Raw genomic sequence first — 23,600 nt, 5'->3', positions numbered from 1 at the left:
GACGTCTCAAGTTTTGAGGGAGAGTGCAATTATCATGCTGACTATAGGAAAGTCCACCAGAGCTGTTGCCAGAGAGTGTAATTTTCATATCTCTACCAGAAGCTGCCTCCAACATCGTTTTAGAGAATTTGGCAGTACGTCCAACTGGCCTCACAATCGTAGACCACTTGTAACCACAGCAGCCCAGGACCTCCACATTTGGCTTCTTTACCTGCGGGATCATTTGAGGTGGGGGCGGGGGGGTGTTGAGAAGTATTCCTGTCTGTAATAAAGCCCTTTTGTGGGGAAAAAATATTTGTGATTGGCTGGACCTGGCTCTAAAGTTGGTGGGCCTATGCCCTCCCAGCCCCGCCCATGGCTGTACCGCTACCCAGTCATGTGAAATCCATAGATTAATGAATTTATTTGAATTGACTGATTTCCTTACATGAACTGTAACTAAGTAAAATTGTTGAAATTGTTGCATGTTGAGTTTATATTTCTGCTCAGTATATAGTGTGTGTGCGTGTGTGCGTGTGTGCGTGTGTGTGTGTGTGTGTGTGCGCGTGTGTGTGTGTGTGTGTGTGCATGTGCATGTAATATACAGTTAGATACAAGAGCCACTCACTTTGACCATGGAGTTCTTGATGACTCTGCTGACGTCTAGTCTCCATTCGGCCACATCAGGGTTGTGGTCATCCAGGTTAGATGAGAAGGCTAGTAGATGTGACCTGAAATATTCTGCACAGAGAAACAACTATATGATGATCAGCTGATGACGATGCTTTTTATTTCTGCCCTATTGTCTGAAATAATGAATGTGTCAAATGAATGAGTAGTAAACTTTTAACTTTTAACTACTTCTAAACAGCTACTTTAAATCATACTTACTAGCCAACCTCCAGTGCATTAAAATCTACAAAGTTAACTAGAAACAAACCTCGGGCAGTATACATGGCTGTGTGGCTGTTTACAATACAACAAAAAAAACACACAAAAAAAACTGCTCACTGCTCACCGTGGACAGCGATGGCTTTCCGGTCCTGCAGGATGGCGTTCCCAGCGGACACCTGCACGGTGACAGTGTTGACGCCTTCCCGGGAGAACGTGCACGCCACGCTCCCTTCCAGGGTGATTATCGGCTACAAAGAGAAAGAGAGGAGACAGGGAGAGAGAGGGGGGGGGAGAGGGAGGGAGAGAAGGAAAGGGAGGGGGAGGGAGAGAGAGAGGAGAGAAATAAAGGGAGGGGGAGGGAGATAGAGAGGAGAGAAATAAAGGGAGGGGGAGGGAGAGAGGGAAAGGGAGGGGGAGGGAGAGAGAGAGGAGAGAAATAAAGGGAGGGGGAGGGAGAGAGAGAGGAGAGAGGGAAAAGGAGGGAGAGAGAGCGACCGAGAGAGGGGAAGAGCAAGAGAGCACGGGGGTTCCCAAGAGAGGCCCTTATCAACCTTGTTAACATCTCACACAGGCACTATTTACACTACAGAGGTGTCAGCCGGGAGGCAGGCAGGCAGCCACACACATAAACACAACCCACATCGCCCCCCAAGGAACCATGATCGCAGCTGTGCTGCATAGAACTGTCCGGGGAGAGTTCCATGAGACACCGGCAGTTCTCTCTGTCGTTACTTGGATCTCCATTTGTTTTTGAAATAGCTCAGACATGCTAATTCTGGATCATTTCCTCGTGTCCTAGAATAGCTAGCAGCTGCATTAGTAGCTAAACTCATTGCCCAACCAAACAAAACAAATTCTGAATTAAGTCAGACAAATACTGCTCTAATTTGTAAACCTGGCACAAATCTTTCTTCACGTCACTTTATCTTACAGATGAGCACACAATAAAACTACAAGTCCCAGCAGTATTGAAGTATCTTATCTTACCTCAGTGTTATTTCCGAACCACCAGATGTAGGTGACTGTTCCCACTTGGCTCGGCCACAGCACAGCAGTGAGGTTGACTTCCTTACTCTTCACTGCCACAAAGGGAGCGGAGAGATGGATATACTCCAGCTGACCTACTCAAAGTAACAAATACACATTACAGTGAACCCACTGAGACTGACTCCACAACGTTTTGGGGCCTCTTGTGAAATGGATACAGTGGCATTCCAAATGATCTGCCCTAAAAATGCATCACAGTGAACTGACTGAATCCACAAAGTAAGTTTGTAGCCCCTTATAATATGAAATGAAGGCACAAAAAATACATATTACAGTGAACTGATTGACTCCTTAAAGTTTTGGGGCCTCTAATTAAATGAAGGTAAGCAGAAAACTTCAGAGTTTCCGTCTATGGGCCCCTTGTGAACTGAAGGCACATAGCAAAAAAAAAGTGAGCTGCATTCAGAGGATCTGGTCCATTCTGGGACGTTGTGGTCGCCATCTGTGTGTTATTTTTCATCCCTGGCACTCCTGAGTCCTGGCTGGTCCCCATTTGTAATGGCTGGCACATCAAGATGGACAGATTGCAAGGTCCCACAGCTCCCTGATCAATAAGTCAACTACGTTACATCTGTCACCCACAAAACCACCAGGGGTGGTCAGCCCCATCACAGAGAAGACGGGAATGACTTGCATGTTAGAGTTAGAGTTAGAGTGGGGGTACCCTGAAGGGGCATCATATAGAGAAAATGGCTTCGGTTTGACTGGAATTGTAATGGATTTAGGCTACCTTAATCTCCACTGATGTCGGACCATGACATGCATATGAGACAAGCAGAAAACAATCAAATGTTCTATGCCAATGTTTCCTAACCCTGGTCCTGCAGTACCCCGCCAACAGTACACATTTTTATTGTGATCTTGGAAAAGCACATCTGATTCAACTTGTCAACTAGTCATCAAGCCCACAATGAGTTGAATGAGGTGAGTTTGTCCAGGACTACAATACAAATGTGTACTGTTGGGGTACTCGAGGACCAGGGTTAGGAAACACTGTTCTATGCAAGTAAAAGTCTGCAAAGGAACATTTTTATGTGTCAGAATTGTATAACTACCTCACTCATATGTCTGTAGATTGCGGGCTACACTGACTTGAGGTAAGGTACAGTAAGTTAAGCTAAGCTAAGCTAAGGTATGTAACTACACTCACATGTTAAAGGTTGAAGACCAAACATGAAGTATGGAGTTTGAAGACCATGACTTGGTGAACCCACAGTGAGAGAGACAGACTCACATGTGACGTGGAGGTACAGCACCACGCTCTCCGACCCCAGCCTGTTCTCTCCTGTAGCGGTCACACGGTAGATCCCGACAGCCTTGTAGACGTGCTTGACCCCATTCTCTATGGAGCTCACGTTGGAGTAGGTCAGAGCGTGACCGTCCCCGAAGTCCACCATGATGCTCGTCCTGGCTCCGTCGCCCTATACAGGAGGTGACAGTCATCAGATTGAAGAAAGAAAACGGTACACTTACACTAGCTACTGTAGGTATTTCTATTAACATGTTATTTGGTAACACTTTATATGAAGATGTAATGGCATAGTAAGAGAGTATTTTGTTGCTATTACAGAAGTGGAGAGTTGACATACATTTTACAATACTGAGTTAAAGTCATGTCTGAATGAACAGGGAGCCAGTTACTGTATTGCTCCTTAGGAAAAACAACTCACCTCTTCAAGAAACACCAGGAAGGTGACATTGGTGCCCAGTGTAGCTGTCAGCTTTCCTTCACTGGTGACGAGGTGTAGGCCTTTGGGGGCCTGGGTAGGACAGTGCTGCCTCCTGGCCGTGTACTCTGCTATCACTCCCGCTGTGCAGTTATTGGACACAACCTTCCTGTAGCTGAATGTACACAGGTCACAACCGCGGTTAGAAGCTTTGCTGATGGATAGATGAGCATCGAGAAGAACGACCGTAGCAGGTTAGCAGGTTGGCTATTGAGAACACATTATCTTACAATAATGTCCTGTCATTTGAAATATCCTTATTCCAATTGTACCTTTGCAGTCAGTTTGAATTAAATAGTGAATGAGTGTACATACAGATGTAGGAACTTAATTTGAGACGGAAAATAACCTTTTACTGCAGTGGGCTAAATCAGGGTCACAGAGTGTGATTATTGGTAGTCTTAAACAAATCTTTGAAACAAGACTATACATCTCACACACAAGGTTATGGGCTTAAAAAAAGAAGACACCTGTACCATGTCCGATATACAGTTGAAATGTATTCCATTTTTTGTTTGCATCCCAAAATTACTATTTATAGACATTACAGAAGACTGAAATATACCAAAACTTTTTGACATAGAAACACCAGATTTTAGTAACATTCCACCAAAAATGTCTCTTTTGGTCATTGATGGCAGGAAAGGGCTACTGAACATTTTGTAAGGATTGATACATTTTTTTTGTAACTTCAGAAGCCTTTTTTAAACCTCAAATACACTACCCATGTTACATTTCCTACATTGCAGGAAAGTTCTCCATCCACAGGGTGATCAAATTAAGATCCAACATCTGTAAGAGGCTAATGAGAGTCCTGGGAATAATCTGCTTACCCAGTGCTGTTGATGAAAGTAGTCCCTGTGGTGCAGCTTCGAGACATGGACGATGGGAGGAACCAAAAGGCAGGGGTGCACTTGCCGTCACTCCGCCTATCGTAGCCATAGTCACTGTAATGTTTGGATCATACCAAAATAAACAACAGTCGAGTGGAATGCTACACAGTAAACTTCTATAAGTGATTAAATTCCTGACTCATACTGGTGACCCTGGATTCAAAATAATTGAAGAATTTCAATGGCACTTATTGATTATGAAGTTTGTTTTGATACATTTGATTTATGTGACGTAGAGGAATTGTCTTTGAGATTTTGGGGTGGGACTCTGCACTTGGGCCTGAAAACACTCTCATTCTCAAACAAACTGATTTGACAAAAGAAATTCAAACACAGCTCTGGTTTGTGTGTCCTATCATTAAATGGCAACGTTGCAAGCACGCGCGTCCTCAAAACGATAGGAACAAATTGGCCCAATTAGGCCGACATGCACACAGATGCAGAAGTGTTGTGATAGTTAATGAACGCTATTAAGCCCGGTGATTAATCGTCTCTTACTAAAACTCATTCCAAGTTTACCGCCTCACTCAAGGGGCCCACGGATTTGGGAATTAACAAAAGCAACATTAATAATACTGATAGATAATTCAAAGAAATGGATGATGAAGTTTGTAGCAAATATGCTTTGGAAATGCGTCGTCGATGAACAGCGAGTCACTGGCCCAAGCTGAAAGCCACAAAAGCAGTGAGAGTTGGTTTGTTTCATAAACGTATGGTGACATTGTAGGGAAGAGCAATGGCAGACATTCAAGGAGAAAGACACACCACACACACACACACACACACACACACACACACTTCCCTATCCCACTCCCTATCCCCGTGCAAACTTGGATCCTTGCAACCCTCCTCTCTCTCTTTTCCATCATTCTTCGATACACACACAGCTTGGAGTGGTGCAGTTGACTGCATTCCATTTAGCCGGGGCAGCCTCCAAGAGAATCCAAAAGCTAAGTCTCCTCTGCAATTCTAATCTGGAGTGAGCTTCACCATGACGGTGATCCCTTATCTTTTCATCCTTCGCTTCCAGGCTTCTTTTTTTCTCCGATCCTCCACTCCATATGCCAGTGGTATATTGATAGGGCGGCTTAGGCAGAAGTTGTAACGCTAGATGTGTTTGTGTTCGGGTAGTGTGTCAGAGTCTCTCCTGAAGTACCATCGGCCAGTTCCGGTTATTTGATCTGTTCCAGTACTATTCCATTCAAGTAAACCGTTAACTTGTGTAATGTTTACTACGTGTATTGTGTGGCAGTTTACTTACATTGTATTTACACTGTACCTACTTCTGCATAATTTAGGGATAATTCATGTGACGCGGGACCCATCTGTCTACTCACCACTCAAAGTCGGCCTCTGTGCAGTCGCAGGGCGCCGAGGTCATCGTGACCGAGTACGTCTTACCCATAACGCACCTGGCTATGGGCTTCAACTTCCTGTAGATTCTTTTCACTCCCATGATGCACGGTTCGCCCTGTGGATATATTTTACGAATTGAAAGAAAAACAGAGAAAAGGGGTTGTTTTAGTTACATTTGGCATCGCCATAAATAATTTACTGCAGTGCGATGAACCATGCCTGTATCATCATGTGTGTGAAAAGGCATGCAGTTGCTTTTCCCTTTACATGGGCTTATTTTGCATCGCTGCCTACTGAGGCTCATGTTGTGTGGTGTGCTAGCGGTAAGCGATGCTAAACTTAAAACACTTCTCTCTCTCTCTCTCTCATGTATCCTGCACCCAAGCTGTTGCAGCTCGCTTGACTTAGTTTCGGAAAAACATTAAGATTTTTCGTTTTGGTACATAGGGCCTTGCTGGATGAATCAAAATGATTTTGGGGGGGGTGAAATAGTGGTTCTGCCATTCTCTCTCCTAGACTCAGATGGTTTAACAGGAGGCGAGAGGAGTATACTCTTCAGAGGCAGAGTTGGTTCTCTCTCTCTCTCAAGGTGATAACACAAAAGGCATAACTGGGTCCAAATGGTCTTAAAGCCACAATCTGCCATTTCAACACCTTACCCTGCCACAGACTGTTGCTTTTTTTTTAAACACACCACAGCCTTTCCTTTGGGCCAGTTCCCAATCTGTTCTTCAATGTTTACCTCTGTAATTGAATTGGACTGTTTTCCACTTCCATGGCTAAATGTTTTGATCGTTAGGGCCAGCCCAATCATATAGATGTCTGAGTCAATTACGGTAGCTCGGTCAGAATAAAGAAGCACTCTCCGTCTCATCCTTATGTTTCGCTCTGGGTCTTAGGTTTGAGGTAGAGCATTCGCTCTGGCTCAAACGTATGCAGTGTTTTATAAGGAGAGTTGTAGAGACATACATACATCAACAATAATTAGAGGGAGTATGCCTAAGAGCTTTTGGGCCTGAGGGAGAGGAACGCCCGGCACTTGTCCAGCTCACACTCAACAGCTCAACACAAAGCAGAGGATGGAGGTAGGGGAGTGATCAAGCAGTACCCTGCATGTCGTAACTGTCTTTCATTCGATTAAGGGTCTCGGTCTATCTGGACCTCTCTGTCAAGTAAATGATAAGAGATGGAGTTTGGTGGGAATGGCCACAGAGCACACATGGTAGCAGTAGGGGCGGCATGTAGCTTAGCGGTTAAGAGCGTTGAGCCTGTAACCGAGAGGTCACTGGCTCAGTAACCGAGAGGTCACTGGCAAGACGACTAGGTGAAAAATCTCCCAATGTGACTTTGAGAAAGGCACTTTACCTGGATAAGAGAATATGCTAAATGACAAAACATTTTATGTTGCAGGTTAAAGACACACGGTGCAGAAATCGCTCCGCCGCTTCCTGGTTGATAAAATTTGAATAATTAATTAGAATTTGCCTAATTTCAATTTATGTGACAAGTATAGTGTAGAGAATCATTGTAACATCTAAACCTCTGTGAAATATATTTTCCCGTAAGCAAAAATATTGTTTGAAGCTGGTGTACAAAATTGTAAGACGCAAAAACAATACTTATGAGCAGGAGGCATAGAAATAGAACATATCTACCATTTCTTAAGACTTGCTGTCAATGAGAATGACAGATCGATAACTCGCATTTCTATGTGAATTTCTTAATGTTTGACACATTTTTGAAGAAGTCATAGTAAATTGCAAGTTTACTCCCCATCTTAAAAGTTTGGGTGACACTTCAAAGTGTAAGATATAAAGTGCTCACAACTTCTTGCAATAGAAGTTGTTTGCTCATAAAGCACTGAGAGGGGGTTGCTAGTGTTCTACATGTTAGGAGCTATCCATGGCTGAAATGACCAGGCTGAGGAAGGCCTCTGAAACCAGTTTTCTGCAGACAGAGTCACAGTTACAGTTGAAGTCAAAGTTTACATACACTTAGGTTGGAGTCATTAAAACTCGTTTTACAACTTCAACTTCACTCCACAAATTTCTTGTTAACAAACTATAGTTTTGGCAAGTTGGTTAGGACATCTACTTTGTGCATGACACAAGACATTTTTCCAACAATTGCTTACAGATTTGTTCACTTATAATTCACCGTATCACAATTCCAGTGGGTCAGAAGTTTACATACACTAAGTTGACTGTGCCTTTAAACAGCTTGGGAAATTCAGAGAAGATGATGTCATGGCTTTAGAAGCTTCTGATAGGCTAATTGGCAACATTTGAATCAATTAGAGGTGTACATGTGGATGAATTTCAAGGCCTACCTTCAAACTCAGTGCCTCTTTGCTTGACATCATGGGAAAATCAAAAGAAATCAGCCAAGACATCAGAAAAATATTGTCTGGTTCATCCTTGTCTGGTTCATCTGTACAAACAATAATACGCAAGTATGAACACCATGGGACCACGCAGCCATCATACCGCTCAGGAAGGTGACCCGTTCTGTCTCCTAGAGATGAACGTACTCTGGTGTGAAAAGTGCAAAGCGGTTTGCAACTGCACATGTGGACAAAGATCGTACTTTTGGAGAAATGTCCTCTGGTCTGATGAAATAGTACTGTTTGGCCAAAATGACCGTGGTCATGTTTGGAGGAAAAAAGGGGGAGGCTTACAAGCCGAAGAACCCCATTCCAACCGTGAAGCACGAGGGTGGCAGCATCATGTTGTGGGAGTGCTTTGCTGCAGGAGGGACTGGTGCTCTTCACAAAATAGATGGCATTATGAGGCAGGAAAATTATGTGGATATATTGAAGCAACATCTCAAGACATCAGTCAGGAAGTTGAAGCTTGGTCGCAAGTGGCTCTTCCAAATGGACAATGAACCCAAGCATACTTCCAAAGTTGTGGACAATAGGACAATAACGTCAAGGTATTGGAGTGGCCATCACAAAGCCTTGACCTCAGTCCTATAGAACTGAAAAAGTGTGTGCGAGCACGGAGGCCTACAAACCTGACTCAGTTACACCAGTTCTGTCAGGAGGAATGGGCCAAAATTCACCCAACTTATTGTGGGAAGCTTGTGGAAGGCTACCCAAAACGTTTGGCCCAAGTTAAACAATTTAAAGGCAATGCTACCAAATTCTATTTGAGTGTATGTAAACTTCTGACCCACTGGGAATGTGATGAAGGAAATAAAAGCTGAAATAAATCACTCTCTACTATTATTCTGACATTTCACATTCTTAAAATAAAGTGGTGATCCTAACTAACCTAAAACAGGGAATTTGTACTAGGATTAAATGTCAGGAATTGTGAAAAACTGAGTTTAAATGTGTTTGGCTAAGGTGTATGTAAACTTCCGACTTCAACTGTATGTAGGTGCCATTACCCGGTTGTGTAGGTGCCATGTCTGGTAATCCCCCTCTGTACATCTCCGGTTGAAGATGGACCTGAAGTCTATCTTGACTAGCTGCCACTCGGACCGGTGACTGACGTGGCCAAAGATCCTGCAAACAGCAAGGAACCTTTACAGCTGCAGCAGAAAAGGTACACTAGTATCTGGTTGTCAGATAGCAAAGCCACAGCAGCTGTGAACACTGATAGGTTCACTACACTGAAACACAGCAGTATGGTTATAATGATTAGGGTGACAGAGGGAAAAACACGAGTCAAACTAAGGAGTGTCAGGTACGGCACCCATATTAGGAAGTCCCTCAGTTGTCAGACCGAGGCATCAGTCAAGACAAGTCACTTCTGAGCTGAATAAAATATACTTAGTTGGATAGAGGAATGTAAAAGTGTGGAGTCAACATTTTCTTTGACTTGGACAAACATGACATGATGAAGTTATTACTAAAAGCTTTAGAGAAATTGCATTTGGCAACTAATGGAATTGAAATGAATCACTTAACAAAAAGAGATGTCTTACAGGGTGTGTATTTCCCTCAGATCAGACACAAACTTCAACCAAAATTCAAGGTCGTAACACCACATCAAATTAACATTCACATGTCACAGAAAACATTCCTTCTCTGACAAAATTGGGTGGGAGTTTTACTGGGATTTACCTCCTCTCTCTGCTTATCAAACAACACATTTATCATCAATTAACAGACTGAGGTGCTGGTCTACAACTGTCACTAACTGTAAAATCATTATGAATTGATAAGAAAATGGTCTGAAATGAAATAATGATCAATAATAAGGTGTCCATACACAGAAAGGCAGAGAAAAATAATACACATTTCATTTTTTTCCCCTATGAAAAGTTGTAGTAGGCTGTCAACAATCTCATATCCCACAGTCCTGTCTGTCTCAGCTGGTTCAGAGAAGTGCACTCTGGGCCTACAGGGAGAAAGTCCTATCTTATCCTACCATCTTCCTCTCTCTCTATCTGTCTCAGTCTCTCCCCTCATCTCTCTCTCTCTCAACTCTCTCTCTGTCTCAGTCTCTCCCCTCATCTCTCTCTCTCAACTCTCTCTCTGTCTCAGTCTCTCCCCTCATCTCTCTCTCTCTCAACTCTCTCTCTGTCTCAGTCTCTCCCCTCATCTCTCTCTCTCTCAACTCTCTCTCTGTCTCAGTCTCTCCCCTCATCTCTCTCTCTCTCAACTCTCTCTCTGTCTCAGTCTCTCCCCTCATCTCTCTCTTTCTCAACTCTCTCTCTCCCCACTTCTGTCCTTCACTCTCCCGTTCTCAGCAGCTGTGGCCTATCCTTCTGTTGCCGTCCCGACTACAAAGTCAACTGTCTGTCCGTCACTCAGTTTTCGGTGATGACAGGTGTTAGATAACACTGATGTAAGGGCTACGGGAAACCTTATGCAGCAGCCGTCAAAGTTGTACACCCAAAAAATTACAATAAGAGAGGTATCATCTCGCGTAGTATAGCTAAGTGGGTCATTGTAGAAGGAAATTAGTTGTAGAAAAGATGGAAAACTTCACATGCCATGTTTCTTAAAACTATTGAGTCAATGTTGCTACATAATGCAGAAAGAACTTTTAGAGCCCTACTTTCCTATTCGGTCCTTTAGCCATAGTCTATTTTATTTTTGATGATGTTCCTCGTGTTCTTCAAAATGGAGTGCTCTGCTGTCGCCGGGCTCCCAACACCACTGATGTCTCTGTGATCATAATCCCGAGACAGATGGTTTTGATGTGAGGCTAAACCTTTGAGAGGGATCTATTCCATTCATGTTAGGGAAAATGGGCAGCCAGCGCTGTCGTTACTACCAGGGCTTTGGAAACGAGCAAAACTCCCACCCACCCCTCACACAACGTCAACACATCTAACACGGTTAAGGTTCATTCAATCTCAATTCATTATGTGAACACATCAAACATACTGTATATCTGCAATCAGATGGGATTTGATTTGACAGTGTGGTGTAGTGGTATAGTAGTATATACGGACAACATACAGAAACACTTCTGGGCCAACGTTTGAATCCTGCATCCATCCTTTTTGGTTCAGAGATTCCCCTTACAGGTCTCCCTCTCATTCAAAATTGGGTAAATAAAGTTGATTTACGTCATAATGAGAGTCTCCTCCCCCGGCTCCCCTAGCAACCCGTCCACAAACAGGGGCGACATGGTGAAACTGTATTTATTCCACTCTCTCCCCTCGTCGAAACTCATCCTGTGGGAGGAACCATAGAAAGAGAATGAGAGCTAATGTATTTAACAGTATTACAGTATTTTCTTCTGTATCTCTATGGGAGAGACCATAGCAATAGAATGAGAACTCCCTTAGTGTATTTAACAGTATTATAAACTCAGCAAAAAAAGAAAAGGCCCTTTTTCAGGACCCTGTCTTTCAAAGACAATTTGTATAAAAAAAATCAAAATAACTTCACTGATCTTCATTGTAAAGCGTTTAAACACTGTTTCCCATGCATGTTCAATGAACCATAAACAATTAATGAACATGCACCTGTGAAATGGTCGTTAAGACACTAACAGCTTACAAACGGTAGGCAATTAAGGTCACAGTTATGAAAACTTAGGACACTAAAGAGGCGTTTCTATTGACTCTGAAAAACACCAAAAGAAAGATGCCCCGGTCCCTGCTCATCTGTGTGAACGTGCCTTATGCATGCTGCAAGGAGGCATGAGGACTGCAGCTATGGCCAGGGCAACAAATTGCAATGTCCGTACTGTGAGACGCCTAAGACAGCGCTACAGGGAGACAGGACGGACAGATGATCATCCTCACAGTGGCAGACCACGTGTAACAACACCTGCACAGGATCGGTACATCTGAACATCACACCTGCAGGACAGGTACAGGATGGCAACAACAACTGCCCGAGTTACACCAGGAACGCACAATCCCTCCATCAGTGCTCAGACTGTCCACAATAGGCTGATAGAGGCTGGACTGAGGGCTTGTAGGCCTGTTGTAAGGCAGGTCCTCAGCAGATATCACCGGCAACAACGTCGCCTATGGGCACAACTCCACCATCGCTGGACCAGACAGGACTGGCAAAAAGTGCTCTTCACTGATGAGTCGCGGTTTTGTCTCACGAGGGGTGATGGTCGGATTTGTGTTTAATGCCGAAGGAATGAGCGTTACACCGAGGTCTGTACTCTGGAGCGGGATCGATTTGGAGGTGGAGGGTCCGTCATGGTCTGGGGCGGTGTGTCACAGCATCATCGGACTGAGCTTGTTGTCATTATAGGCACTCTCAACGCTCCTCCCTCATGTGGTACCCTTCCTGCAGGCTCATTCTGATATGACCCTCCAGCATGACAATGCCAGCAGCCATACTGCTCGTTCTGTGCATGATTTCCTGCAAGACAGGAATGTCAGTGTTCTGCCATAGCCAATGAAGAGCCCGGATCTCAATCCCAATGAGCATGTCTGGGACCTGTTGGATCGGAGGGTGAGGGCTATGGCCATTCCCCCCAGAAATGTCTGGAAACTTGCAGGTGCTTTGGTGGAAGAGTGGGGTAACATCTCACAGCAAGAACTGGCAAATCTGGTGCAGTCCATAAGGAGATGCACTGCAGTACTTAATGCAGCTGGTGGCCACACCAGATACTGAATGTTACTTTTGATTTTGACCCCCTCCCCTTTGTTCAGGGACACATTATCCCATTTCTGTTAGTCACATCTGTGGTACTTGTTCAGTTTATGTCTCAGTTGTTGAATCTTGTTATGTTCATACAAATATTTACACATGTTAAGTTTGCTGAAAATAAATGCAATTGACAGTGAGAGGACGTTTCTTTTTTTGTTTAGTTTAGTATTTTCTGCTGTATCTTTATGGCAGAAACCATAGCAATATAATAATAACACATACCATAGCTGATGGACCGAATTAGAACATATTATAGTGTATACTATTACAGTATTATATGCATCTCTATGGGAGAAAACAAACATCTTCTCCAGTGTCTTATCCAATTGCTAAAAACTGAATTTTAATTATTCCACATAGGATAGGATATGAGCACTGCATTTCTAAAGGCATTGAAAGGCAAGGCTTACATCACGTAATGAACAGGGAAAGGTGAAATTGAATAGCAATCGTCAAAGGAGGAAAATATCTCACCGCCTACTGGTTTGGAATTACACTAATAACTTCCTATGTTCTTAGACATACTCATTACACTATCAGGCTTGTGGGAATGTGAGGACGTAAGTCTTCCTCAGAGAGAGAGAGAGAGAGTTGATGCAAATTCTATATTTCTAATAGAGATTCACCATAGGTGTCGGATGGGGAGTGGAGTGTGTCTTATAGCCACCAGGGCCCCTCCTTGGTCCAGGTAGAGAACACTGTACTCCTCATCAAAGATCTGAAAGGCAAAAGGTAAAAAGTATAAACTCATTATATGACTAGCATTATTGATTACCAAGACATTTTTGTTTTAGTAGTGGACTTTAATGTTGATGAAAGAGCAACTTACAGTGCCTTGTGAAAGTATTCGGCCCCCTTGAACTTTGCGTCCTTTTGCCACATTTCAGTCTTCAAACATAAAGATATAAAACTGTATTTTTTTGTGAAGAATCAACAACAAGTGGGACACAATCATGAAGTGGAAAGACATTTATTGGATATTTCAAACTTTTTTAACAAATCAAAAACTGAAAAATTAGGCGTGCAAAATTATTCAGCCCCTTTACTTTCAGTGCAGCAAACTCTCTCCAGAAGTTCAGTGAGGATCTCTGAATGATCCAATGTTGACCTAAATGACTAATGATGATAAATACAATCCACCTATGTGTAATCAAGTCTCCGTATAAATGCACCTGCACTGTGATAGTCTCAGAGGTCCGTTAAAAGTGCAGAGAGCATCATGAAGAACAAGGAACACACCAGGCAGGTCCGAGATACTGTTGTGAAGAAGTTTAAAGCCGGATTTGGATACATAAAGATTTCCCAAGCTTTAAACATCCCAAGGAGCACTGTGCAAGCGATAATATTGAAATAATATTGAAATGGAAGGAGTATCAGACCACTGCAAAATCTACCAAGACCTGGCCGTCCCTCTAAACTTTCAGCTCATACAAGGAGAAGACTGTATGAGGCCCATGATCACTCTGGATGAACTGCAGAGATTTACAGCTGAGGTGGGAGACTCTGTCCATAGGACAACAATCAGTCGTATATTGCACAAATCTGGCCTTTATGGAAGAGTGGCAAGAAGAAAGCCATTTCTTAAAGATATCCATAAAAAGTGTTGTTTAAAGTTTGCCACAAGCCACCTGGGAGACACACCAAACATGTGGAAGAAGGTGCTCTGGTCAGATGAAACCAAAATTGAAATTTTTGGCAACAATGCAAAATGTTATGTTTGGCGTAAAAGCAACACAGCTCATCAGCCTGAACACACCATCCCCACTGTCAAACATGGTGGTGGCAGCATCATGGTTTGGGCCTGCTTTTCTTCAGCAGGGACAGGGAAGATGGTTAAAATTGATGGGAAGATGGATGGAGCCAAATACAGGACCATTCTGGAAGAAAACCTGATGGAGTCTGCAAAAGACCTGAGACTAGGATGGAGATTTGTCTTCCAACAAGACAATGATCCAAAACATAAAGCAAAATCTACAATGGAATGGTTCAAAAATAAACATATCCAGGTGTTAGAATGGCCAAGTCAAAGTCCAGACCTGAATCCAATCGAGAATCTGTGGAAAGAACTGAAAACTGCTGTTCACAAATGCTCTCCATCCAACCTCACTGAGCTCGAGCTGTTTTGCAAGGAGGAATGGGAAAAAAATTCAGTCTCTCGATGTGCAAAACTGATAGAGACATACCCCGAGTGACTTACAGCTGTAATCGCAGCAAAAGGTGGCGCTACAAAGTATTAACTTAAGGGGGCTGAATAATTTTGCACGCCCAATTTTTCAGTTTTTGATTTGTTAAAACAGTTTGAAATATCCAATAAATGTCGTTCCACTTCATGATTGTGTCCCACTTGTTGTTGATTCTTCACAAAAAATACAGTTTTATATCTTTATGTTTGAAGCCTGAAATGTGGCAAAAGGTCGCAAGGCACTGTAAATGAACGAAGGTACACACACATAGGCAAGCACACACATACACACCCCCCTTACACACATCAGATCTCCCTTCCTCCCTTCCTCCCTCTCTCCCCCCCTCTCTCAACACCAAAACACACCACACTTCGATGTGGCGTGACGTTGCCGCGTCAATTCTCTACTCATTATTTTTCATCTGCGTCCTTTAATTAGACACGAGGCCCCTTACATTGAAATTGCGGCCGTCATATAAGGGAGGTGGAGGAGAAGGTGGCACAGACACCCACCCACGGGCATCGTTGTGCGGGCAAAGGCAGGGGGGCTACCGAATAACATTAGTCTCAAGATCTCATTTGATTATCTGCACTAAATCACAGCGGCGGGTGGCAAAGTGGTGGATTAAACACCATCCTGGGGATGATGATGTAGTTACTGAGATGGTGAGGATCTCCCTCTCTCTCTCTCACCTGTCTCCACGTGTTGCCGGCGTCCGAGGTGATGAACATGCTCACGTTGCTGGTGGTCAACTCTGCTCCGATGGAGCCTGATGAGAGAGAGGGGGGGGGGGGTTGGGTGAAGTGTTCAGGATGAGAGAGTCCCGTATGACTTTAGCCAACTGCTAAACTATTGATATCCTTGAGGGTGTGGGGCTGAGCTAAATCAAATCCAAGATTCCACAGCTGTCTGATATACTGTACATGACCTTAATAAAAAAGTTCAAAGTCATACAGGAAGTGTCTTAAATTACAGAAGTGATTGATGTCATTTCTTCCTGAAGGACACACAGACTATATACTAGAGTCAAAGTCGGTCATGTCCTTTCATACATTGACATTGATAACTAAAAAGGTTTCCTAACACACATTACAGTAATATAGTCCACTTACTGTGCAGTATTAACCATCCAGTCTCCTCTATCACATAAAGACCTCCACTTTCAGACAGAGGCTGTTGAGTCTTCTACTGTAATTACTCCCATTTAGTGGCTAATTAGAGTCAGGTGGTCTAACAGGAGGCTAGAGGAGAAGTGTTCCAGAGTGTACCCCTCAGAGGCAGAGTTGGCTAGCCTTGTGTCTCAGGGGCTCTGTGTGTGTGTCACGGACTCCGCGTGTGTGTCACGGGCTCTGCGTGTGTGTCACGGACTCTGCGTGTGTGTCTCATTGGCTCTGTGTATCTCTCTCTCTCCTTCCTTCCTTCCTTCCTTCCTTCCTTCCTTCCTTCCTTCCTTGCTTGCCTCCCTCTCCTGACCTCCTTCCTAACAGGAGGGTACAGGAGAACTGTTCCAGAGTGTGACCCTCAGAGCCCTGCTCCTTCCAAATCATCTCTCTCCCCCCTGCATGCTGTATGCCTCTTCTACTGTTCTTTGTTTAACTTATTATTATCTATCATGACACCTAGTCACTTTATCCTGCCTTCACGTACATATCTACCTCAAATACCTCGCACTACTGCACATTGATCTAGTCCCTGTATGCTGCTCCATTCTTGTGTATTATATTCCTCTTGTGTTACTATTTTTCTTTTTATTGGAATTTTTAAAACTCTGCATTGTTGGGAAGGGCTTGTATGTAAGCATTTCACACCTGTTGTTTTCTGCGCATGTGACAAATGAAATGTGATTTTATTTAACTAGATTTGTACCCTAGGATTAAGGGCTTTTATCCAGTGTCGAGGTGAAACAGTGCTCTGCTCACTTTCCCTACAGCTGTTGCTTTAGAGATCTATGACCCAGCAAAACACTGTCGGTTACAGTAGCCTACTTTGAATGGATACATAATAATAACGATTTGTGTGTTTGCAATGACTCAGCTAAACATAGTCAGTTACATTATGGATATAATATTCTATATAATGGATACAGAGATGTTCTGTAATAGCAATTGTACATGTACTAGCGATAGACCTTCTGTCATACCATGCCAGTCATACTACCCCATGAAGTCCCAGCCCTTCAGTTCTCCAGAGACCACATGGCACTGTCGAGTAGTAGACTAGACCCACTCCTGACTCCTAAGGCGTGTGGAGATATGTCATAGACTAGTCTAGCCCAGCAGGAATTAAAAGCCCTACAGCTAAAATGGGAAATCATTCTGAGACTGATGCTGGTATTGAGTCCAAAATGGCACCCTATTCCCTATTTAGTGCATAGGCTCTGATCAAGAGTAGTGCACTATATTGGGAACAGGGTGATATTTGGGGCACGACATAGTCTCTGATCCTCCTGTGTTTTACTTCACTAACGGTGGGGAGATGATGAGTGCATCGAGCGGACATGCACTCCTGTGCCCGGACTCCCAGTCGGCAGCCATAAAGGGCTAAACCGTGATGGGTATAGTTTTGTGCACCACTGTGAGTTTCTGGATTATGGTTTCCTGTGTTTAGCCACAAATTTGAGTTGACACAGACATGCTGCCACCTAGGTTCTCGTGGAAGAGAAAAACTCACAGTGGATGGTAGGGCTGGTTGTTTAGTTTAAGGGAAAAAACTATATAACAAATGTCCCTTTTTATACAACGGGTGGGTCTAATCCTGAACCGCATTCCATCTGATGTCAATTCCACAAGTTACCACCAGCTAAATCTATGACGTTAAAATACCTATTTACTCTGTTTCATCTGACTGTGGAATCCACTTTCTCATCAGCCCAGCCAGGCAATTTATAAACTTGATCTCCACATTTCTTTTAGACTAACTTTTAGACTAACATTTAGTTTTCAACAGTAGAGAAACCTTTCTGTCTGTCTGTCATTGATTCAATATTCAAGTTCAGCTGTCCCATAGTAATAAATGTGTCGGGAGTCGGGACGAGACAGACAGGCAGGCTGGCAACGTTTCTCAGCCAGTCGAAACCATGAATTAGCTGGCATAATCTTTATAGATGTATACAAAAAAATGTCAATTGAAAAGAGGTGAAACGAAACAAAGTGTAGCTAGCTTGCAGTCTTTCCAGCTTCAGTTTGAAGTGATTGACTTCATCTCAAGTCTAACAACACCCGTGCCAATATATCCTCCAAACAGCGGCATCTCGGGCATTATCACTTTTATTTAACCAGGTAGGCTAGTTGAGAAAAAGTTCTCATTTTCAACTGCGACCTGGCCAAGATAAAGCAAAGCATTTCGACACATACAACAACACAGAGTTACACATGGAATAAACAAACATATAATCAATAATACTAGAAAAAGTCGATATACAGTGTGTGCAAATGAGGTAAGATAAGGGATGTAAGGAATGATGGCGAAGTAATTACAACATTAATTCACATTGGAGTGAATAGATGTGCAGAAGATGAATGTGCAAGTAGAGATACTGGGGTGAAAAGGAGAAAGATAAATAAATATAGTATTGGGATGAGGTAGTTGGATGGGCTATTTACAGATGGGCTATGTACAGGTGCAGTGATCTGTGAGCTGCTCTGACAACTGGTGCTTAAAGCTAGTGAGGGCGATATGAGTCTCCAGCTTCAGAGATTTTTGCAGTTCGTTCCAGTCATTGGCAGCAGAGAACTGAAAGGAAAGGCGGCCAAAGGAGGAATTGGCTTTGGGGGTGACCAGTGAGACATACCTGCTGGAGCATGTGCTACACGTGGGTGCTGCTATGGTGACCAGTGAGCTAAGATAAGGTGGGGCTTTACCTTGCAAAGACTTGTAGATGACCTGGAGCCAGTGGGTTTGGCGATCGGTTGAAGAGCATGCATTTAGTTTTACTTGCATTTAAGAGCAGTTGGTGGCCACGGAAGGAGATTTTTATGGCATTGAAGCTCGTCTGGAGGTTAGTTAACACAGTGTCCAAAGAAGGGCCAGAAGTATACAGAATGGTGTTGCCTGCGTAGAGGTGGATCAGAGAATCACCAGCAGCAAGAGCGACAGCATTGAGGTATACAGAGAAGAGAGTCGGCCCGAGAATTGAGCCCTGTGGCACCCCCATAGAGACTGCCAGAGGTCCGGACAACAGGCCCTCTGATTTGACACACGTAACTCTATCAGAAAAGTAGTTGGTTAACCAGGCGAGGCAGACATTTGAGAAGCTGTTGAGTCTGTCGATAAGAATGTGGTGATTGACAGAGTCAAAAGCCTTGGCCAGGTCGATGAATGCAGCTGCACAGTAATGTTTCTTATTGATGGCGGTTATGGTATAGTTTAGGACCTTGAGTGTGGCTGAGGTGCACCGATGACCAGCTCTGAAACCAGATTGCATAGCGGGGAAGGTACGTTGGGATTTGAAATGTTAACTTGGCTTTCGAAGACTTTAGAAAGGCAGGGTAGGATAGATATAGGTCTATAGCAGTTTGGGTCTAGAGTGTCTCCCCCTTTGAAGAGGGGGATGATCGTGGCAGCTTTCCAATCTTTGGGAATCTCAGATGATACGAAAGAGAGGTTGAACAGACTAGCCAGAGGGGTTGCAACAATTTGGGCAGATCATTTTAGAAAGAGAAGGTTCAGATTGTCTAGCGCGGCTGATTTGTAGGGGTTCAGATTTTTCAGCTCTTTCAGAACATCGGCTATCTGGATTTGGGTGAAGGAGAAATGGGGAGGCTTGGGAGATTGGCTGTGGGGGGTGCAGGGCAGTCGACCGGGGTCGGGGTAGCCAGGTGGAAAGCATGGCCAGACGTAGAAAAATGCTTTTAGAAATTCTCAATAGTAGTTGATTTATCAGTGGTGACAATGCTTCCTAGCATCAGTTCAGTGGGCAGCTGGGAGGAGGTGCTCTTATTCTCCTTGGACTTTACAGTGCCCCAGAACGTTTTTGAGTTTGTGCTACAGGATGCAAATTACTGTTTGAAAAGACTAGCCTTAGCTTTCCTAACTGCCTGTGTATATTGGTTCCTAACTTCCCTGAAATAGAAGCATGTTCAGTTGGGTGGCAAAGGTGGTATTTTACCATTACGAAACCATATATTTAGTCTCTGCTCATGTGTAAATGGGAGACTGTCATATCTGACTGAAAGGCCCATGTATAGCCAGTGATAAGCAGTCTGTCACGAAGAGTCAACAGTTACATACAGCACAATATAAAAGACAATAGAAGGGCGCTAGTCAGGCAGTGACTGGAGGAGAATAAGAAAAGGCACTTAAGAGGAACAGCAGGCACTCTGAAGATGCTGTCCCACTCTAGAATTCCCAAGTGTGGCACTTAGCTAGTAAATCCATCTGTATACAACGCACAGTGGTGACAGCGCGGGGACGTCAGTATGGGCCAACAACAAATATTATGCATGGCCGTCCTAAAGTATGCTGGATCAGAAACTTTTCAGGAAATGCTTTGGGCTGAGTACATCATTTAAATCCGGATATATTTGCAACATAAATTAAGCCCCTAAATTGTATAACTGCCAGTGTTTGAAAACTTTAATACAGGCCTATATGTTCATCCCGGAACGAGAAAGTATGCAAATTGTCTAAACTCAACTCATAAAGTCAAAGAAACCCCTCAAGTATCTGAGCTTCACAAGATGTACACAGTAAATGTAACTTTACAAATCCACACTGCCACTTTAAATAAAATCCCATGTTCACCTACCTGAGGCCACAATGATCCCCGGGGCAGAGTCCTTGCTCTCGATATTCCCCGACGTGTAGGGGTTGGCCGACACATGTAGGTGGAGGTGTAGGGAACAGTATGGCTGGGGAGGAAGGACAAACAGAACAGTTAGCCTGACTCTTTAACAAAGGAAGGGGAAGATCTGTCACCAGAATAGACTTAACTGTATGTCAACACAAACACCCATTAGAGAAGGCCCTCAAGCAAATGGCCATCGAGGTAGGATTTATTGACACACACATGAATCCACGCACACACACACACACACACACACACACAGAAACACACGCACGCATTTGCACATCCACCCCCCCCCTCATCATAAATCCTCACACAAACACTACTCCCCATTGGCTCCTTCGACCATTAGTTTTGATTGGAATAACCTTTAGCTACACAATTCTCATTAGGACACTGCAAATGCCAGTAGTGCGAGCGTATGTGTTGTGTGTGTGTGTGTTGTGTTTAGAGGTTTATTAAAAGGCTGACATTTTCTGACAAACGACTGCATAATACTGGGTGAAGGCGAGGTGCGCTATTGAATCACTAATTACTTTATCAAAGGGTAATTATTTTGGGGTGTATTAAGGAAGCTAAAAAGTGGCTATGCTCTACCCCTTGGCTGACTGGGAACTGTATCTATAATACACACGGTAATAAAGCTGACAATTAAAGCAAATCTGTGTTACTTTGAGCCTTTTAGACGGCCAGCACACTTAACTATGAGAAATACCCTGAATAGAGTTGATATCCACAAACAATACAGCACACGTCTCAACTTTGGAACTACTTGAAAGTAGCTATTTGCTAGCATGAACAATCAACACCCAAGTTTGTGGAGAAACAAAGAAAAGAAAGGCATAGTTTGTCTCTCTCTTTCTGACACATCTCCAGCTCTAAACGTGAGATCAGTTTATTGGACTGGATCAAAATCAAAATGGCTGACCTTTCAGCTCCGCTAGCTTCCTACGCTGCACAACCTCCGGAGCGCTCAGCTTTGACGAGCAGTGCTCTTTCAGAGCTCCATCCCCCTTCGCTCACCACCTCAGCACCGCGGCAACGGCCCGGCTCAGTCAACTTCTGACAAGGCCCCATTGACAAGTCCAACAGTGTTATGACGTGTGTGTGTGTGTGTGTGTGTGTGTGTGTGTGTGTGTGTGTGTGTGTGTGTGTGTGTGTGTGTGTGTGTGTGTGTGTGTGTGTGTGTGTGTGTGTGTGTGTGTGTGTGTGTGTGTGTGTGTGTATACATGTGTGTTTGGTACGTGCGTGCATCTGTTTGTGTGGTGTGTGTGTGTGTGTCCTCACTAGTTCACAGCGGATGCTGTTGCCCCTCAGGTCAGCAGTGGGAGCCTGCAGGAGCCTCCAGTCTCTCCCTCTGTTGTAGGTGATGTAGGTCTTCACCACGCTGTCCGTCATCTTGTTGGCGAGGAACATCCCTTTTATACCTGCCACCTAGGAGATAGAGATCAGGGAAAACATGATGCAATACTCCTAAAAGAAGTAAAGATGTAATACTTCTATTAGATCCTGCTATCAGCCCCAAATTGAACGCTGGTCTAATAATGTGTGGTTACTTCAAGGAAGGTTCTAGACCTATTTCTAGGGAAATGGTCAGACACATTGTTCTCAACTAAAAGTGATCTTATGTATTAAAAAAATGTATTTTATTAACGTAAGAAGTGCAAAATGTAAGTTTGTTATGAACAAAGTACGAGACCAGGCTGTCTCATCAAGATAATGGATGAGAGATAAAAATACCTGACTAATATTACGCATTTTCATAGAGTCTAGACGATAAATCCCGTCTTACTTAATACAAACATATATTATATGGTGTTTAGCGAGATGTTATCACGTTTTTATGGTTATAGGATGTGTGTGTGTATCGCCAGAGGGGATCTACTGTAATAAGCATCATAATATATTGTGCTCTGCTTAATGCAAGAGTTATGATTGTGATACAGATGTAGGATCTTAATTAGACCTATATTGTTAAGGCAAAATATTCCTGCAGCCACAGGATTTTAACGTTTAGTCCATAATGTTGCTTGATCGGTGGTTAGGCTATTAGCTGGCAAAAAGTGGGCTACATAACCGTGTGTTAGTGCGGGATTTCAGTTAATTTATGCAAATCACAAAGCTCATCTGCATTTTCTGCAGTGCAGGAAAATTCTCAGCAACAAAAGAGAGAACAAATTAAGATCTGACATCTGTATCACAATCATATCTTCTGCATTAAGCAGAGCACAATATATTATGATGCATATTACAGTAGATCCCCTCTGGCGATACACACACACATCCTATAACCGTAAAAGTGTGATAACATCTCGCTAAAAGCCATTTATTACAAAATAAGTAAGAAGCGATTTATCGTCTAGACTAGACTCTCTGTCTGTAGTAAGATATGTGTGTCCTAAGTTAATCTGACTTGGGGGCTTGGGAAATAACTCTGAATATGAAATTGAGTTGAAGTCCTCACATGCATCTGCCAAGCATTCCCTTCTCGTCAATAATTGACAGATACTTCAGTCTCGCCTGGAGCTCAGATTTTAGCATATGCTGTGTTTCGGGTCCCCGACCCCAATCAAGGGACTGGATTTGATTCTATCGCCGATCTCAAGGCCAAATGAGGGGCTTAGACGCGGCTGGTATATCATCAACAGCTTAATT

General features: G+C 43.5%; 1 protein-coding gene across 1 annotated transcript in view; it reads right to left on the bottom strand.

The window, feature by feature from the left end:
• LOC135524102 (VPS10 domain-containing receptor SorCS1-like) overlaps window positions 1-23,600 on the bottom strand; it is a 159,099-nt gene that overhangs the window by 13,683 nt on the left and 121,816 nt on the right. Inside the window, exons 10-22 of the mRNA XM_064951309.1 lie at window positions 22,233-22,379; window positions 20,907-21,009; window positions 15,853-15,929; window positions 13,604-13,695; window positions 11,426-11,533; window positions 9,290-9,407; window positions 5,878-6,011; window positions 4,481-4,594; window positions 3,591-3,762; window positions 3,155-3,341; window positions 1,861-1,994; window positions 998-1,121; window positions 608-720 (exon numbers count right to left, since the gene is read on the bottom strand). Coding sequence (XP_064807381.1) covers window positions 608-720; window positions 998-1,121; window positions 1,861-1,994; window positions 3,155-3,341; window positions 3,591-3,762; window positions 4,481-4,594; window positions 5,878-6,011; window positions 9,290-9,407; window positions 11,426-11,533; window positions 13,604-13,695; window positions 15,853-15,929; window positions 20,907-21,009; window positions 22,233-22,379 — 1,623 coding nt within the window. The remainder of the gene's footprint in view (window positions 1-607; window positions 721-997; window positions 1,122-1,860; window positions 1,995-3,154; window positions 3,342-3,590; window positions 3,763-4,480; window positions 4,595-5,877; window positions 6,012-9,289; window positions 9,408-11,425; window positions 11,534-13,603; window positions 13,696-15,852; window positions 15,930-20,906; window positions 21,010-22,232; window positions 22,380-23,600) is intronic.

The sequence above is a fragment of the Oncorhynchus masou genome, chromosome 4 (genome assembly GCF_036934945.1).
Source record: "Oncorhynchus masou masou isolate Uvic2021 chromosome 4, UVic_Omas_1.1, whole genome shotgun sequence".
Classification (NCBI taxonomy): domain Eukaryota; kingdom Metazoa; phylum Chordata; class Actinopteri; order Salmoniformes; family Salmonidae; genus Oncorhynchus; species Oncorhynchus masou.
Note: the sequence above shows the minus strand (reverse complement) of the source record. Positions and strands in the feature narration are given on the sequence as shown.